Source organism: Rhinopithecus bieti, unplaced genomic scaffold (assembly GCF_001698545.2).
Source record: "Rhinopithecus bieti isolate Rb0 unplaced genomic scaffold, ASM169854v2 scaffold_55189, whole genome shotgun sequence".
In the NCBI taxonomy this organism is placed as follows: Eukaryota; Metazoa; Chordata; class Mammalia; order Primates; family Cercopithecidae; genus Rhinopithecus; species Rhinopithecus bieti.
In genome coordinates, this window is record NW_016821812.1 from 369,131 (window position 1) to 388,297 (window position 19,167).

Sequence of the window (19,167 nt, forward strand, 5' to 3'; positions counted from 1 at the left end):
AAAAATACAAATAAAAATCGCTATATACTTGTTAAACATTATTATTTGAGAATGCTGCTTCTGCTCTGTAACATGCAAACATAAGTAATGAGGCTTTTGCTATGAGTCATTTACTTGAGATCATTTACCAAAGGGCACTTACTGAGGACCAATTTTTGAGGCTAGCAATATAATAATGTTATCTTATTTTTACATGAGGTGGTTCTTTTCTTATACAACCATCAATTCTGAATCTGGTTTAGTTTAGTATCAGGTAATACATCATACACGATTTATATTGTTCATGCCTAAAATCTATTTTTCTATAGCTTTTTCTGATTTCGTCATTAGGATTTCACAGTATCTTTTGTGAAATAGTCAGAAGCTGGTCAGAATTTCACATTCTTAAATTTACCTTTCTTTTTTTTTGAGACTGAGTCTTGCTCTGTTGCCCCGAATGGAGTGCAGTGGTGCGCTCTCGGCTCACTGCAACCTCTGCCTCCCGGGTTCAAGCGATTCTCCTGCCTCAGCCTTCTGAGTAGTGGGATGACAGGCGTGCGCTAATTTAAACTGACTTTTTTTTTTTTTCGAGACGGAGTCTTGCTCTGTCACCCAGGCTGGAGTGCAGTGGCCGGATCTCAGCTCACTGCAAGCTCCGCCTCCCGGGTTTATGCCATTCTCCTGCCTCAGCCTCCCGAGTAGCTGGGACTACAGGTGCCCGCCACCTCGCCCGGCTAGTTTTTTGTATTTTTTAGCAGAGACGGGGTTTCACCATGGTAGCCAGGATGGTCTCGATCTCCTGACCTCATGATCCGCCCGTCTCGGCCTCCCAAAGTGCTGGGATTACAGGCTTGAGCCACCGCGCCTGGCCTAAACTGACTTTTAATACAGTGATATTAATTCACTTGACAGTCTCCTCCTGTGTTTTCTAAACCAATATCAAAATCTAAATCATCATCACTTTCTTCACTTCTACGGTTGGAACTTAGATTCTATTTTCAATATTTTCTGTTTTTCCTGGTTCTTTATGGAACAGAATAGCAACGTCTTCTTTCCACATTTTGCGCAAACTTCAAGTTCACAGGCACATGATCTACAAGTTATGAGATAAGAATCCTCCACTGTCTTCTATAAACATTTAACATGTTTTTTAGGTTTGATAATGGTTTGTATTTGCTATATTTTACACACCACTCAAGAACTTCTTTAGTTTTATAGTGCTGACATACTCCATCAGGAGGTTTTTGTTTTTATTTCTTTATTTATTTATTTTGAGACGGAGTCTCACTCTCTCACCCAGGCTGGAGTGCAGTGGCGCGATCTCGGCTCACTGCAACCTCCACCTCCCAGGTTCAAGTGATTCTCCTGCCTCAGCCTCCCAAGTAGCTGGGATTACAGGCACCCACCACCATGCCCAGCTAATTTTTGTATTTTTAGTAGAGACAGGGTTTCACCATGTTGGTCAGGCTGGTCTTCAACTCCTGACTTCAGGAGATCCACCCGCCTTGGCCTCCCAAAGTGCTGGGATTACAGACGTGAGTCACTGCGCCCAGCCGCATCATGAAGTTTTGCATTATTTTTCTTGGTCTGAACACTCTTATCAAACTTTTTTTTTTTTTTTTTTGAGGCAGAGTCTTGCTGTGTCGCCCAGGCTGAAGTGCAGTGGCACGATCTCAGCTCACTGCAACCTCTGACTCCCAGGTTCAAGCCATTCTCCTGCCTCAGCCCCCTGGGTAGCTGGGATTACAGGCAGGCACCACCATGCCTGGCTAATTTTTGTACTTTTAGTAGAGATAGGGGTTCACCATGTTGGTAAGGCTGGTCTCGAACTCCTAACCTCAAGTGATCCACCCGCCTCAGCCTCCAAAGTGCTAGGATTACAGGCATGAGCCACCGTGCCTAGTTGAACTTGTCATTTTTGAAGCTAAATATATTGCGGTGCTTCTGAGGCCTGGAATGAGGCACGTTGCTTTTCTGGGAGCTCATCACCGAAACCACAATTGCCCCTTACTGGGAGCAGACAAAAGCCACAATGTCTTAATATACTTAGAAATATCTACAGCTAATACAATATAATACCAACAACAAAACACAGAATGTGGAGTCCTAAGTTCTGAGATCTAGTCTCAGTGCCAGTCCAACCACTCTCCAGTTAGGTGACCTTATTAACAAGTCAGTCTCTCTGGCTATGAGTTTCCTCATCTATATGATGGAGAAGATAATATGCTTTTACTTAGCTCAAAGGGGTTGTTATGAGAACCAAATGGGATTATATAGATGATCATGCTCTTTAAAACACTATAAAATTATTCCTAAATATTAAACTAAATGTTTAACGAATAATGTTCAAATCATTTAAATCAATTGTAGAGGTGTAAGATTCCAGCTGAACCACAACCTACAAGAAAGTGACTCACAGACTTTAGCCTAATAAAAGTTCAGTATGGCCCTAAAAATGATATGGCTGCTAAAGAACATATACAATCTTTGATTAAATTAACATAATGAATAGTCTCACAAAAATTAACAGATCCACGGTGTTATATATTACTTAGACTCCTTTTGAAATACGATGTTGGACTTTATGGGCTCTATTTTGAAAGAAATTGGAAATGTGTTTGGGGTGATAGTAGTGGGAATAACAAACATCTCCTGTAAGAATAGTTAAAATAACCGGAATGCTGGCCTGGAAAAAAAACAAAAGGTAACTGAGAGTGGATCTTTAATTTTAGCCTTTGTCTGTGTTGCACTGGGGCACAAGTAAGAGCAACGGTAGAAGTAATAAAGACAAAGACGTTAGCTTAATAAGGAAGAACTGTGTAATAACAAGTAAGGACATTCTGTGATAGGAATGGACGACTTCCTAAAACCATGTGTGTCCAGTCCCTGCATGTGCAAAAGGAGAAGCTGAATGAGCATCAGGTAAGGATCCTACTTTGGGTGGGCTAAATTTTATAGAGGACTTAACGAAATCCCTTTCAAATTTAAGATTCAGGCAATTATCAGAAAACAGCAGGCTGGGTGTGGCAGCTCATGTCTGTAATCCCAAGATTTTGGGAGGCCAAGGCAGGGTAATCACTTGAGGCCAGGAGGTTGAGGCCAGCCTAGGCAACACTGTGAGTCCTTATCTCTACAAAAAGTTTAAAAATTAGCCAGGCGTGGTGGCACACACCTGTAGTATTGGCTACTCCGGAGGCAGAGGCAGGAGGATCACTTGAGCCTAGGAGTTTGAGACTGAAGTGAGCTACGATCGTGGCACTACAGTCCAACCTAGGCAGGAGAGCCAGGATCCTGTATCTAAAAAAAATTTTTTTTTTAATGTTTAAGTCAGATTACTAAAGCAGATGGCAATAGAGGAAGCACCGTATCCTGGTATCACAAGAAATAAAGTTATAAAAAGTGAAAAAATAACTAGCCTGGGCAATACAGCAAGTCTTCAGTTCCACAAGAAATTAAAAAATTAGCCTGGCATGGTGGGTGCTTGCCTATATAGTTCCAGCTACTTGGGAGGCTGAGGCAGGAGGATCACTTGAGCCCAGGAAGTCAAGCCTGCAGTAAGCCATGATCGCACCACTGCACTCTAGCCTGGGCAACAGAGCAAGACCCAGCATTAAAAAAAAAAAAAAAAAGGAAAACACCAGTTCTCATTTTAATTAGCGCAGCTATTTATAAACAAACCACAGTGTTGTCACTCACTCTCTGCCAATTTGTTTTGGGCCTTACCTCGTCTCCTATGATCTTCTAATTCCTCTCTGCCAACTCTTGTAATGTAAGAGCACTGTGAACCCTTAGAAAGGCTGTTAAAAAAAAACTGTTTCCTTTTTAATTACACTCTGCAAATAAGCAAGTCATTACATTTCCTGATACCTAACACCAAAGCAAAACAAACCAAAAAAAACTAGGATTTGTCTCTTACTACATGTTTCTTTCTTTTTTTTAATTAATAGACTTTTTTAGTTTTAGGTTTATGAAAAGTTGAGCAGAAAGTAGAGATTTCCATATACCCTCTTCCCCAGTCAGTTCCTACTATTTTTAACATCTTGCTTTAGTGTGGTATATTTTTTGTAACTGATGAATCAATATGAATACATTATTATTGACTAAAGTTCACATTCTACATTAGAGTTCATTCTTTGTATTGTACACTGTATGGTTTGGGAGGGTCTTAAATAATATTTTCATTGTAATTAAATACATGTAACATAAAGTTTATCATCTGAACCTTCTTGAAGTGTGCAGTTCGGTGTAAAGTACATTCACATTCCTGTGCCATCGATCTTCAGAATGCTCATCTTACAAAACAAAAACTCTACATCCTTTAAATATTACATTTTTTTCTTAAGCACAATACTTTTATTAGATAACAGAATAAACATACATAATTCTTAAATATAATGCTTTCACATAATTTTTCCTGTAATCTAAAATTCTAATTTATCATATTAATATATCCAATACTTATAAAATTTTAATTTTGCTCAATTTTACCACATATAATAAAACTAAGATTCAGTATCAAAAGTATATATTCACCCAAAACACTATTTATTTTGTGCTCCAGTAAAGGGTAGAGATATAACTAAGAAATAGGTTATGTCCCTTTAAATCAACATTTGACATTCAAATTATATTTAATCTTATTAAAATATTGTGCTACATTTCTAAATATGACAAAATAATGATTTTATACATACATGTAAATTCAAAGACTTTAACAGATTATTATTTGTGGAAAGGAAAGGGAAAAATAGAAAAAACATCCCAGTTAACTGATGGCCCCAGACAGAGAAACTAATTGTAGGTATCCTGGCTTATTTTGCCCGCAAATTGAGGATTTTTCCTTTAAGAATAAAATTCAATTTATATTGAACAATCAAGCTGGCAAGAAGGCTTTATCACTGAGAATTTCGCTTTACAAATATGTTATGAATCTTTCATCAATTCAGTCATGTTTAGTAACTCGTGGGGCCATACTACATTACAAAGGTTATACATTTATCCCATCCTCTCTACCTTTCCGTCACTTCCTCAGTCTAATCTCTGTTAATATAATCTGTTTCTCAATACTTTCCCCCTGCTAATTTAAAAAATAAAGAGGAATTAGTGCAAAAGGCCCTAATTATTAGCCTCTCCAACTACGACTGTATCTTCAAAAACCGAAAAAAAAGACCTCACTTACCTTCACTGGGCAAGTTACTCAACCTTTCTATGCCTAAATTTCCTCATCTTCAAATTAAGGATAATAAACGGCTAGCACTTTATTACTATGTATTTGGCACGGCACATAGCAGGTGGTAAATTACTGAAAGGATGAATAACTCAAAAAATTGGTAACATTAAATGAGGCAATGCTATGGTTTGGATATGGTTGGTTTGTTCCCACCAAAACTCATCCTGAAATTTTATCCCCAGTGTGGTGGTGCTGTAAGGTGGGGTCTGGTGGGCAATGTTTGACTCATGGGGGTGGGTCCCTCATGAATGGCTTGGTGCTCTTCTCCTTTTTTTGCCAGAGGGAACAGATTAGTTCCTGGAGTGTGTTATTATAAAGCGAGCCTTCTCCTCCTGTTTGGTCTCTCTCTTCACAGGAGTCCACTTCCCCTTTGACCTTGTCTGCCGTATGATGATGCAGCATAAAAGTCCTCTGCAGAAGCCAGGGCCATGCCCCACTCTTAGCCTGCAGAATCATGAGCTAAACAAACCTCTTTATACGTTACCCAGTCTCAGGTATTCTGTTACAGCAACATGAAATGGACTTACATACAAGACAAGTAGTATATGTAAAGTACAGTACTTAGCACAGTGCCAGGCATACTAAAAGCTCACATTAAATGGAAGTTATCACCATCACCAAAATCTTCACTGGGTCCCCATTTCCCACAAATTCCAATTTAAACCTTTCTGTCTCCAAAAAACACAGAAACAAAACCCTTTCTGATTTCAAAAGAAGCCTGTGGTTATTTAGCTTTCTTGTGTCTCACCAATTTAATCTCCAAACAAGCATTCCCACTAAAATCAAACCAACAACTTCTCTCTTGCGCAAAGCCAAGCTTATTGCTAAAATTTTAGACCTTCATTCATAACTATCTTCTCACTGGAACATCTTTTATCTTCCCTTGTCCAGCCAAATACCAAACCTTTTAGTTCATATCCCACCTTGTCCAGGAAGCATTTCCCAACCACTCCTGCTTTTACTCATTTCTCCCTCTAAAACTCTTATACACTTTTATTATTTTGTAATTATCTACTAGCACTATCTAATCTTTTTAGGTAATTTGCAAATTGTATCTTTTACTCTCATATCCCTTAGCTATCCCAAAAGCAAATGTACAAATACAAATGGATTGATCTAAACTTTTACAGTGACTATTTCTGGATAAGATTATGAATGATAAGCATTTCCTTTTTCATCCTTACAGTTTTCAAATAAATCATAACAAAAAAGAATAAATTTATCTGGCATTCTATGACTCAAATCTTATAGTGCTATTTCTACAGGTTCTAAGATCCTAAAATATCTTCAGGATCATGAATGAAAAAAATGAGTAAATGAATGAATGCATAAATAAATAAATGTCAGTGGAATTTTAACAACTATCTTCTATACTGACTGTAGTTTTCATAAAACAAAAATCAGTGGTTCACATGTAGTACCCAGGGTAAACTTATTATTCAACGTGTATGGTATTCTCTGATTAAAAGTTTCCTGTTTCTAATTACTTTTCAATAATTGGTATTTTCATGACTTTATGCTCAAAACACACAACTTTCTATTACAAAAATGACACTGTCAATGTATTTGAATATATCTGAAACACCAAATATAATTTTTAAAAATTCTTACCTAATCCTTTTTTGTTCTGGATTCTTTGCAAAATTAAAACGCCTGTAAACTGGGTAAAAATCCTTAAATACGTCCTGGCTTTCTTTCCAATTCTTTGTTCCATCTTGGGTATCTGGGCCTTTAGTTTCTATGCTGTTCACATCTACATTGTAAAATTAAGTTTATAAAAGATTAACTTTTATCACTATAAATTAATAACTTATTTATTCCCATGAGGGCTTACATTTATTTCCTAGAACTACTTTTTTAAAAATCAAATAATTGGAATTCAATCTTTTATATTACATAAATACAAACATGCATGGAGGTTAGCTGCGGGAAGAGGTCTAGAGTGATTAAACATTCTAAATAATTACTTTTAAAAGAAACGGGCTATTCGTTTTAATTACATAATTCATTAAGCTATCAACACTTTCACTAGTAGAAGTCAGCTTCAGTGGATAAATAAGAATGTATAGTAATCAGCATAACAATCATTGTAAACTGTATTAGACACTACTGACACAGTACTTAATCGTGTTTACTATCTAAATTAACTAAAAGTATGGTCTCTTGCTTATGAGGAAACATTCCTTTTGAAAACTTGCTTCTTGTCATATACAAAGTATAGTAGTAAACAGGTAAACCCCCGACCACCTCCAACTGAATTACCTCAAATTAATATTAAGCTTTTTCTGTATGTGCAAAACATTCAACTTTCAAAGAGTTTGAAAAGCTCTAAGTATCAAGCCTTTAGTTTCCTAGTACAGCCTTATGGTAGAAATACCCTATTTCTTATAGATTCCACAAACAAATCCATTTTTTTCCTTCTAATCATTTTTTGCTTTTATTTTCCTTCTACATTCTTTGTAACACCTTCCAGATCATTAGTTTGTAAATTAAAATTTTGATTTGAAAGTTCATTACATATTATATGAATTCAGTTTCAAATTTTTAAAAACATTGCTTCCTTAAGTTCTGATGAAACCTGTCCTAGCATAGAAAATCCCAGCAAGTTCAGGATGGGCCTGGCTTTGGCTGAAGGACATAGTGTCCAGGCCAGTTAATTTTCTGCCTCTCAGCTTTAAACCTACCCTTCTTTGCCCTACTTTGCGATATTGGACTACAAACTGTGAGACTTCATTTTTCTTGCCAGCTGGCTCAGTGTTAGGCTCTACCAAGAGCCAAGGAAAGGCTGGAAGAGGAAGAAGGAACTTTTCTGATCCCAGTTTGTTTTCTCCAGAGGGCAAGGGTTTTAGTGTGTGGGAAGGTCCCAGAAATATCCACCAGTGGTAGCAATCTCACAGCCTGCAGCAAGTGGCCTCTAGGCAGCTTTTTCACCAGCATCACAGGTGGCCACACCCTCTCCCTTCAACCCCCAGGTCTGAATCTCAGCCTTGTGGGGATCTCCTAAGCTTCTAAATTTCTTCCTTGTCTGTGCCCTTCCCTGACTTCCCAGAGGTGGTAGCAGCTTGCTGCACCTGCTACCCGTTATGCCTTGGAGTTTCCTTTTATCCTTTTATCTATTTGATAGAGTAAAGCAAGTCTTTAAATTTTCCCTGTTAAAATTACAGGTGTGGTCTTTTTTTGTTTTTTGTTTTTGTTTTGTTTTTTTGTTTTTTTGAGATGGAGTATCGCTCTTGCTGCCCAGGCTGGAGTGCAGTGGCATGATCTTGGCTCACCACAACCTCCACCTCCCGGGTTCAAGCGATTCTCCTACCTCAGCCTCCCAAGTAGCTGGGATTACAGGCATGTGCCACCATGCCTGGCTAATTTTGTATTTTTAGTAGAGACAGGGTTTCTCCATGTTGGTCAGGCTGGTCTCCAACTACTGACTTAAGGTGATCCACCTGCCTTGGCCTCCCAAAGTGCTGAGACTACAGGAATGAGCCACCGCACCTGGCCCCTGGTGTGGTTTTTGTGTCTTGACTGGACCCTGACTGATTGCAATGTCAATCAGGCTCAAATCATGACTCTAATACTACCTAATTCTATAATTTCTCTGTACCTCAATTTCTTCATCTCTAAAATGGGGACAGAAACACTATTCTCAAAAAGTTGCTGTGAAGAGGTAGGTGAAATACTTAGCACAGTTAACTGAAATAAAATAATGTTTAATAAATGTTAGCTATTATCATTTAATAGTGGCCCTCTAAAAACAGAAAGGGCAACTTGTTACCTACCAACAGACTGATTACTTCTGTCTGCAACCTCATTAAATATGGACAACTAGAGGTCATAGGTAAAACCTCTACCCATGACTTTTCAATCAATTTACCCAAAGACATTCAGCTAATCACCTGTCAAAGTGTAAATGAAACAAGTAGTAACTTCTAAGGCATCTTCCAGTTTTTAAATTCTAGGATTTTATAAATGCAGGGTTCACAGTCTCACATTAGGAAATAACTTTAAAACTTGGTCATTTCACTCTTCCGTGGTAAATATGCATAATTTTAATACTAATGAACCTGCCTTAGAAGCAAATGATAAGAATATATCCAAATAGAATAGGCTGTACTAACTACACAAATAACTTGACAAACCCAGAAAACTGTGTAACATGGAAACTAGCAAGTTAACCCATTTCTGTTTATACCAATGTTTGTAGGCCAGCAAATCTTTAAATTTACACTAAAAAATTCATGACATAATTCAGTTCCACAGTAACATATCTAATTTCCTTTTGTAATTATATACTCACCCTAATTCTGTCATGCCATCCATGAACTCCTGTTTGGAGAACTCGCACTGTGTTGCTGCTCTGAACTTCCATGCAATAATCAACACACTAATGCTGGCTGGATCGAGTGCCAGGTCATCACAGAACTGCTGTATGCCATCTATTCCAATTTTATTCTCATCCTGAGGGTCTTTAAAAATAATAATGCAATATTAAAGTAGTGTCATATTATGCTACATTACTAAAACTGAAAAAGATAATGCTTTATATGTCATTTTTTAAATGACCACACTATATGGAAGGCATGAAACAGTATTACTCTAACATACACTTTCCCATTATTTAAAGCCATTCTCCTCTCTAACAGCATTCTTAAAGTGTATAAAAGAGATACATGCAGATGAGACATGATTTTTTAAAGTCTCATTTATTCATGTGAAATATGTCCCATACTTATACACATTCAGAAAATCAGACATTCTTATATAGGGACATGGGATTCTAACTCAATATATCCATATTTTGCCTAGGTAGGCATTCTGAACAGAAATTCTTCTTTTTTCTTTTTTTTCTTTTTTTGAGACGGAGTCTGGCTCTGTCGCCCAGGCTGGAGTGCAGTGGCTGGATCTCAGCTCACTGCAAGCTCCGTCTCCCGGGTTTACGCCATTCTCCTGCCTCAGCCTCCCGAGTAGCTGGGACTACAGGCGCCCGCTACGTCGCCCAGCTAGTTTTTTGTATTTTTTAGTAGAGACGGGGTTTCACCGGGTTAGCCAGGATGGTCTCGATCTCCTGACCTTGTGATCCGCCCGTCTCGGCCTCCCAAAGTGCTGGGATTACAGGCTTGAGCCACCGCGCCCGTTCTTCTTTTCTTAGAACAAAGTTCACTTTCCCACAACAACCACTTCTTAAGAGTATCAGAAAAACTGTAAACTAAACTATGCAATTCAACCCTAATCTCAACAATGTAAATATCTGTTGTTTAAAGAAAAAAATCAATACTTATCAAAGAGGCAAAATTTTAAATAACAAAACAAAGAGAAAGAGGCACTCATAGACTGCTATCCAATATGATTTGCTAGCACTTTTTTTTTTTTTACTTTTGAGACAGAGTCTTACTCTGTCACCCCAGGCTGGAGTGCAGTGGCATGATTTCAGCTCACTGTAACCTCTGCCTCCCAGGTTCAAGCGATTCTTCTGCCTCAGCCTCCCGAGTAGCTGGGACTACAGGCACATGCCACCACGCCCAGCTAATTTTTGTATTTTTAGTAGAGATGGGGTTTTACCATATTGGACAGGCTGGTCTCGAACTCCTGACCTTGTGATCGGCCTGCCTCGGCCTCCCAAAGTGCTGGGATTACAGGTGTGAGCCACCACGCCCGGCCTTGCTAACACTTTTCTTAATCTGGCAATATCTCCAGCAATAAAAAACATACACATCATTTGACTTTAGAGCACAAGTTATGCATAAAATATCCCATATTCAGAAAAACTTTGAAATTCTGTAAATGTATTTCTGCATAAACATAAAAGATACGGAAGGATCCACACCACTGGTTACTCAGGAGAATGAATAAGGAAAAGACAAACTATTAACCTTTTCTTATTCATCTATTATGCAGTTGAACTTTTTAAAAACTATGCATTACTTTACAATTCTTTAAAGATTTAGCATGCAGGTTTTCTTAAAGACTGGTTCAGCTGAGTTTTATACAGATGAGGGGAGAAAAAACAGTTCCCCATCCCCATGCTCAACTTGGACGATGGGGGAGGAAAAAAAAGGAGGGCAGGAAAATAAAGAGGCCAAGAAGAAATTTTAGTGCAAAGAAAATAATTTCTCCTCAGAGTTCTTGAAATAACCCTAAGATCGGCCGGGCACGGTGGCTCAAGCCTGTAATCCCAGCACTTTGGGAGGCCGAGGCGGGCGGATCACGAGGTCAGGAGATCGAGACCATCCTGGCTAACACGGTGAAACCCCGTCTCTACTAAAATACAAAAAATTAGCCGGGCGTGGTGGCGGGCGCCTGTAGTCCCAGCTACTTGGAGGCTGAGGCAGGAGAATGGCGTGAACCTGGGAGGCGGAGCTTGCAGTGAGCCAAGATCGCGCCACTGCACTCCAACCTGGGTAACACAGTGAGACTCCGTCTCAAAAAAAAAAAAAAAAAAGAAATAACCCTAAGATCTACAGACCTCTATTGGACACATCCACCCAATTTATGTTACATATAGTATTTGATTTCTCACAAGCCCATCACCTTGGAAAATCTGGTCCAAAATTTATTTAAAGTCACAAGCAAGCACTCACCTTTGTATCTATTGTACAGTTGTTCTAACTTCTTCCTGTCCAATGATCCTTTTACACTCTCTCGTATATAAAGTTCAGGATTTTGGAAAAAATTATCTGTTGCAACATCTAACTTCCAGTCATTTTGAGATAGACAACTTACTGCTGTTTTTTCACTAGATTGTGTGAAGATCATAAACTGACGAACTTTATCCTTCTGCGATGATTTCAACTTGTTCTATTGAAACCAGAAAATAAACTGAAACTCCATGTAAAATCACATAAGACTAAATATTTCTATATGGCTGACAAAACGTTCTTAGTAATACTTTTTCCTCATAAAACATTAAAACAGTTTAACTTGATTTATTTTGATCTATTATTAATCAGAAAGACTAACTTTTAAAAAATATGAAACAAAAAATATGGTACAGTTTTGGAAGAGAAATAGGACAGAAGCAAAGGAAGCTCAACCACCCAGCGTTTCTCCTACAGTGGGCCCTGAGAGCGTACAGAAAGGCTGCAGAAGGGAAGCGGTGCTACTTTCCAAACCTGGACAAGCACAGTGCTCTGAGATGGATGCACAAGTAGTGGTGGGGAAGCAGGTGACATGATCTGACCAGTGAGCAAATGTTCCTGGGGAACCATGAGATTAACAGGTGTTTACTGCAGTCCTAATATCCACTATAAAGGATATGGGGCTAGGGGGCAGGAATCCTCCCTCCCCAACACCACCTACCTTGTTTTCTTGCTGTTTTTATCAAATAGGAGGAAGCAATAAAATAGAAGGATTTGACATTTCTCCTAGTTGTATTCAGAAACCAAGAAAATTATCAACAAAATTTCCTCATATTTTCACTCAAATCAGGAGAAGCATCCTTCCTACCGAAATATTTTTTTTTTCTTTCTCCCCTGGAAGAATCACGTCATTCCCTTACCCAGAGCCTAGCAGAGACCCTTGGTCTCTCCAAACAGCCCTTCTACCTCTTCTCAGAGAGGGGAAGAGATGAAGAGATAATCACCTCTTCTCACTTGCTGCACACTGACAAGGATTCATTTCTCATCTGACCTAAACCCACAGGAAAAGAAGGCAGGGTACTCTCTCCCAGTATCAAAGACCATGTTCTCCCTTCCCTCTCACCCAAGCCAGCCTCCAAGCAACTGCAGCCCCATCACTGTTACTCTTCTTCCTCCCAAGCTCCAATACCATCTTCTAGCAAAATACTTGGGTTCTTCCTGAGCTACTATTGTAAATGAAGAGCGAAAACTTGAGTAGGATACTCATGAATAGACATAATATTCTGTGGTTGGCTGGGCACAGTGGCCCATGCCTGTAATCCCAGCACTTTGGGAGGCCCAGGCAGGTGGTTCACCTGAGGTCAGGAGTTCGAGACCAGCCTGGCCAACGTGGTGAAACTCCGTCTCTACTAAAAATACAAAAATTAGCTGGGCATGGTGGCAGGTGCCCATAATCCCAGCTATTCGGGAGGCTGAGGCAGGAGAAATGCTTGAAACCAGGAGGCAGAGGTTGCAGTGAGCTGAGATGACACCATCACACTCCAGCCTAGAAGACAAGAGCGAGACTTCATCTCAAAAAAAAAAAAATATGTGTGTGTGTGTATATATATGTATGTATGTATATATATGTATGTATGTATGTGTGTGTGTATATATGTATGTGTATATATACTTTTTTTCTGTGGTTTAAGCAACACATTTGAGAGCCCCAGATTCTCTCATCTGGCCCAAACAGACAGATCGTAAACATCAACTTCCAGATTAGACAGATCAGAGAACCCTAACCAGAAGGTTAAGGCATTTGTTCAAAAATATCACTCAGGTTGTTATTAGTAGAAATGAGACAAGAACAAAGAGGTCTCATGAATCTGAGTAATCTTTCCATAAATCACACTGCTTGCTATACATATTTATAAAGCTTTTGAGATTTTACAACATATTTCTACCAATCACAGTAAAAACAACACTATACAAAATCAAATATGAAAACTAACCCTATCTCCCTATTTCTTGCAAAATGAAAAATGTCTATGCTCTAGAATCTGATCTGTCAGTCACACTCCTCTCTTTGCAAATATGTTACTGTTAAGATTACAGATTAAAATCTCAACCTCTGTACTCCAATAAAATTGAGAAACTATAAATTCACTACTCTTCTGCTACTTCACTAATAACTCTACAACATCAACATCTGGACATCAGATAAGTCATATCCCATTGCAAAACACATCCCTCAAGTGTCTAGGATTCTTCCCTTTGGAAAACTATCTCCTCCTTGAGATTTACTGTTCAATGACAACAAACTCACAATGAAATCAAACGCCAAGGAAGATAACTGTCCTAATTTAATTTTGCTTAAATGAAGGTTAACAAGGGAATCATTTTGATTCCAACTTTTGTTACTGAAAATTATTTTAAAACTTAGTACACCTTTCTCCTTTGAGTGATAGAGTACCCTAACATATGTTTTAATCCTCCTCTGAGAAAGAAGGTAAAATACCAAAGGATCACTGTGATCGTCAGTGACCACCGTATAATGGTGCAGGAAGTGTTGGAGATTAACCTGCAAGTATGCCAACCACAGGCCATATCCTGGAAAATACGTAGGTTTTTTTGTTTTTTTTAGAGACTGGGTCTCGCTATGTTGCCCAGGCTGGTCTCAAACGCCTGGGCTCAAGCAATCCACCTGCCTCAGCCTCCCAAAGTGCTGGGACCACAGGAGTGAGCCACTGTGCCTGGCCTGGCAATTACTTTTTAATTAAACCTGATACAACTTATTGGCGTAACTTTTCCCCCATCCTCCTAAAAGTTGGAGGTGGCAAAACAATCAGATTTAGTTGGGGTTTTATCATATAGTTTTAAATCCAGTGCTCTGTTCCCTGCAGGGTCAATCACCTTTGTTGAAGGGAGGAAGGAAAAATCATAGCTTAAGTCATTTCTACAAGCCAAAAAGAACTAGTCATTCTACTATTCTATTCCTATCAAAAAGCAGGATAATAGAAGACCAGGGAAACAAAGATAAAAAACTGTCTTACCCACACAAACTAAAAACAAAATAATACAAACGAATTAATTCCATGTCATATCTTATCTGAAAAATGTTTATGTAATAAATTTTATATATATACACACACAAACACACACACATATATATAAATGTAAACTTTTTTTTTTTCCTGAGACGGTGTCTCACTCTGTCGCCAGGCTGGAGTGCAGTGGTATGATGTCGGCTCACTGCAACCTCCACTTCCCAGGCTCAAGCGATTCTCCTGCCTCAGCCTCCTGAGTAGCTAGGATTACAGGCACGCACTGCCGCGCCCAGCTAATTTTTGTTATTTTTAGTAGAGACAGGGTTTTGCCATGTTGCCTAGGCTGGTCTTGAACTGCTGACATCAGGTGATCCAACCATCTCAGCCTCCCAAAGTGCTGGGATTACAGGCATGAGCCACCGGCCAGGCCAAATGTAAACTATTTTAACTGGTTTGGTATAAATTTCCACTATACAGGGCAATATCAATATATCTGAAGAAACAGGGTGCACCTACCCATTTCCAACACCATAAAGGCTACTTAGTTACACTAGGCCAAGAACTGACAGTATGGACTCCAGCTAAGCCAAGTGATATTGACAATCCCATTCCTATAAAGTCTGATAAGTACCCTCCACTTCTTTTACTCATAAGGCACTCTTACCATTTCTTTGTCAGCTCTCTGCTCCTAGAATACATTGTAACACCCGATTCCCTACTAAGGGAATTCAATTCTGTAGTCTCAAAGGCTATCCTAGAATAAAGCTGGAGTATACCAGACCAATTCAGGGGAGCTGTAACACTCCCATCCCCTTTTCCTAAGCCACACAGACGTACCAGGCAGTGTTCTGATGTTGACAGTATGGCACCAAAGGTTTAAATTTTTATCAACATAAGGAAGAGAAAAAGGTGACTAACCAGAGAAGAATTATTTTATAGGGGATGAGAGGGTGGATAGAAAATTGAGGTGGAAGAAAAAACAGATGGATTTTTTCTCTGTTTCTACTACAAACACAGTGGGGAACTTCCCAAGAGCAAAATCATGTGACAGCTACAATGATTCAGCACTCAAATGTAATATATGCCATTTATTTAAATACTTATTTAAAGGGAATAAACTAATCATTAAATAAGATCAGGCAATACAATCTTCAGTATTCCAATGTTAAAACTACCTAGATATTATGAAGTTTTCAAAGAAACACAATAGTGGAAAGGATGTAAAATGCATAAAACAAAATATATTTTGCTTTTTAACTCTGGCAAGGAGGAGAAATGCTATCTCTTGTAACAGAAAGCTAATTACAATGGTATCAAAGATTACCAAAATTAGAAATACTGTTATAATCTGAAGAGTAAAATGAATTTATTTGCTCATCTTTCCAAAATATAACATGCCAAGTTATCAACACATATTGTTTTATTCTTAAATTTAGCATATTTGCATTTGTTTTTCCTTAAGAAATTCAAGAATTAGAGAATCAGCCAGGTGCAGTAACTCACGTCTGTAATCCAGCACTTTGGGAGGCGGAGGCAGTAGGACTATTTGAGGCCAGGAGTTCAAGACTAGTCTGGCCTGGGTAACACAATGAGACCATCGTTACAAAAAAAGTTTTTTAATTAACTGGTTGTTGTAGTGCACACCTGTAGTCCTAGCTACATGGGAGGCTGAGGTGCGAAGATGAGGATCACTTGAGCCCAAGAGTTCATGGCTGCAGTGAGCTGAGACAGCACCACTGCACTACAGCCTGGGTGACAGAACGAAATCTTATCTCAAAAAAAAAGAAAAGAAAAGAAAACAAATTTAAGAATCACATTTAAAATAACAGCTTATCTGAAGAAAAAATATTAATAAAGTTTAAAAAGTCTTCCTATTAAAAGTATTTCCCCAAGGAAAACAATAAACATGAAAATGACTTTCTAGTCAACTAAGTCCTAACAATTTCAAAATAGAAATAATTTTAAATAAGTGATATTTTTACAGGAAATTTATATCTATTATTTCTATTGTCTTGAATTTATCTTCTATCCTTAAGTTTATATTTCTGCCTGAACTCAGAAAAACAGACACTTAGGCCTTTATATTCTTTCTTTAGATGAATTAATTTTTAACTCAATTCTTGTTAACTCAGGATTTGATGAACCTACTCACCCAAGTTAATGCTTTTCAAAATCAAAACCTTTTATGATCACCCATCAATTCTCAACCTTAAAAGCTCTGGTATCGCGGCCGGGCACGGTGGCTCAAGCCTGTATCCAGACTTTGGGAGCCAGAGACGGGCGGGGATCACGAGGTCAGGAGATCAAGACCCGTCCTGGCTAACATGGTGAACCCCGTCTCTACTAAAAAATACAAAAAAACTAGCTGGGCACGGATGCGGGCGCGTAGTCCCAGCTACTCGGGAGGGCTGAGGCAGGAAATGGCGTAAGCCCAGGAGGCGGAGCTTGCGTGAGCTGAGGATCCGGCCACGCACTCAGCCTGGGCGACCAAAGCCAGGACTCCGTCTAAAAAAAAAAAAAAAAAAAAAAAGCTCTGTATGCTATTATGTAATTATCATATTGACAATTTAACTTCATCTGAAATTTAAAGAGCTAGTTTTAACTTTAGAAGATCATACTTTCCATATATAACACATGGTATTCAGCAACACAGGAAAACGTTACCAATATCCAAAACTACTCACTCACAAAAGGCCTTCCAATAGACTATAGGTCCGAAGTCAAAAGTGCAGGAAAAAATCAATTCAACCAATGAGCCTACCTACAACTCCTAGAGCAGACTTTCACCTAGAAACCAAAGTTCTACTCCAGGAAGGTCAGCATAGGAATCTAGGTAGGAGTAGCTCCATCTCTTTCCTTCCACCTGTACAGAGAGGCAATATAATATGATTCGCCAGAGAAGAGTGCAGACTTTCAAACCAGACTGTCGGGATTTTAACTCTACCAGTGCCACTTAATTGCCGTATCACTTTGGGAAAATTAATCTTTCTGTGCTTCAACTTCTTCATCTGTAAACAGAGTGTTGAGGTTATATGAATCAATTCAGGTTAAACTCTTAGAACTGTAACTAGCACATGGTAAGGACTCCACATAAGTTCACAGAGGAAGAAAGATGAACAGGTGTGGTGGGCTCACGGCTTGTACTCCCGGCACTTTGGGAGGCCAAGGCAAGAGAAACACTTGAGCTCAAAAGTTCAAGACCAGCCTGGGCAGCATAGCAAGACCTCGTCTGTATTAAAATTAGCAACAACAAAAAAATAGCCAGGCATGGTGGTGCATTCCTGGAGTCCTAGCTACTTGGGAGGCTGTGGTGGGAGGATCACTTGAGCCCAGGAGATAGAGGCTGCAGTGAGCTATGATGGCGCCACTGCACTCCAGCCTGGACAAGAGAAGGCATGTGACCCTATCTTAAAAAAAAGAGAAAAAAAAAAAATACTCCACAAAAAAAATTTTAATGGTAAACAATAACTATAATAAAACTAGCAGCTAACATTTGAGCTTCTACTGTGTGCCAGGCACTGCGCTAGGTGCTTATTAATCCTGGAAGATGATTCCATTTTACCAGTGAGGAACCAAACTTCCAGCATAATTTACCTACTTATTCAAAAAGTAGCAGAGCCAGAAATGCAGCCCTGCTGCCCGGTTTCAAGGCGTGCAGTCTTGCCATTTACTATATACTGCCTTCAAGTGAAAAGAAAATCAAAAGGGCAAAAGTGCAACCACTGACTGTTGGAGGGAGGAGAACTGTGAGCAATATTTCTTCACCTATTTTAACGGAAAAGTAGTCAAATGTGAACGATTTGCATTCCAACTAAAATTCCCCATTAAGCATTCTCTCACAACCTAACTAAAAGATAATTTGGGGATTGAGCTTCTATTTAGGGTTTTTTTTTTTTTTTTTTTGGTTGGGGTAAGAAGGGGAAAAGGAAGAGGATAAGTTATTTTAAGACAAGCAATACAACAGAAAGAAAATGTGTTTATAGTCCTGTCACAGTCTATTTTAAAACAGATGGTTATAATCTATAGCTTTAAATGTACAGAGGTTGAAAACAAAAAAAATCACAGGGCACTCGAAGTCAGGGTTCCCTTTTCCAAAGAGAAGGCTTAAAACTCAGAGAAAATACAAATACTTATATAGGTTATGGCCAGAAAATATATGGAAATGTGTACAATTTCAAATACTAAACAAAACGAACAAAACCCTCATAGTACTCAAATCTGAAGTTTCAAATAATTGCTTATGGATAACAATTTATTCATTCATCCAGGCCGGGCGCGGTGGCTCAAGCCTGTAATCCCAGCACTTTGGGAGGCCGAGACGGGCGGATCACGAGGTCAGGAGATCGAGACCATCCTGGCT

General features: G+C 38.8%; 1 protein-coding gene across 1 annotated transcript in view; it reads right to left on the reverse strand.

Annotated features, from left to right (window-relative positions):
* DCUN1D1 (defective in cullin neddylation 1 domain containing 1) overlaps positions 1-11,998 on the reverse strand; it is a 23,269-nt gene extending 11,271 nt beyond the window's left edge. The window contains 5 exon segments of the mRNA XM_017860612.1: positions 6,795-6,888; positions 6,891-6,947; positions 8,808-8,823; positions 9,501-9,669; positions 11,782-11,998. Of these exon segments, the coding sequence (XP_017716101.1) occupies positions 6,795-6,888; positions 6,891-6,947; positions 8,808-8,823; positions 9,501-9,669; positions 11,782-11,956 (511 nt within the window). The 5' untranslated portion in view covers positions 11,957-11,998.
* Positions 11,999-19,167: the final 7,169 nt, after the last annotated feature.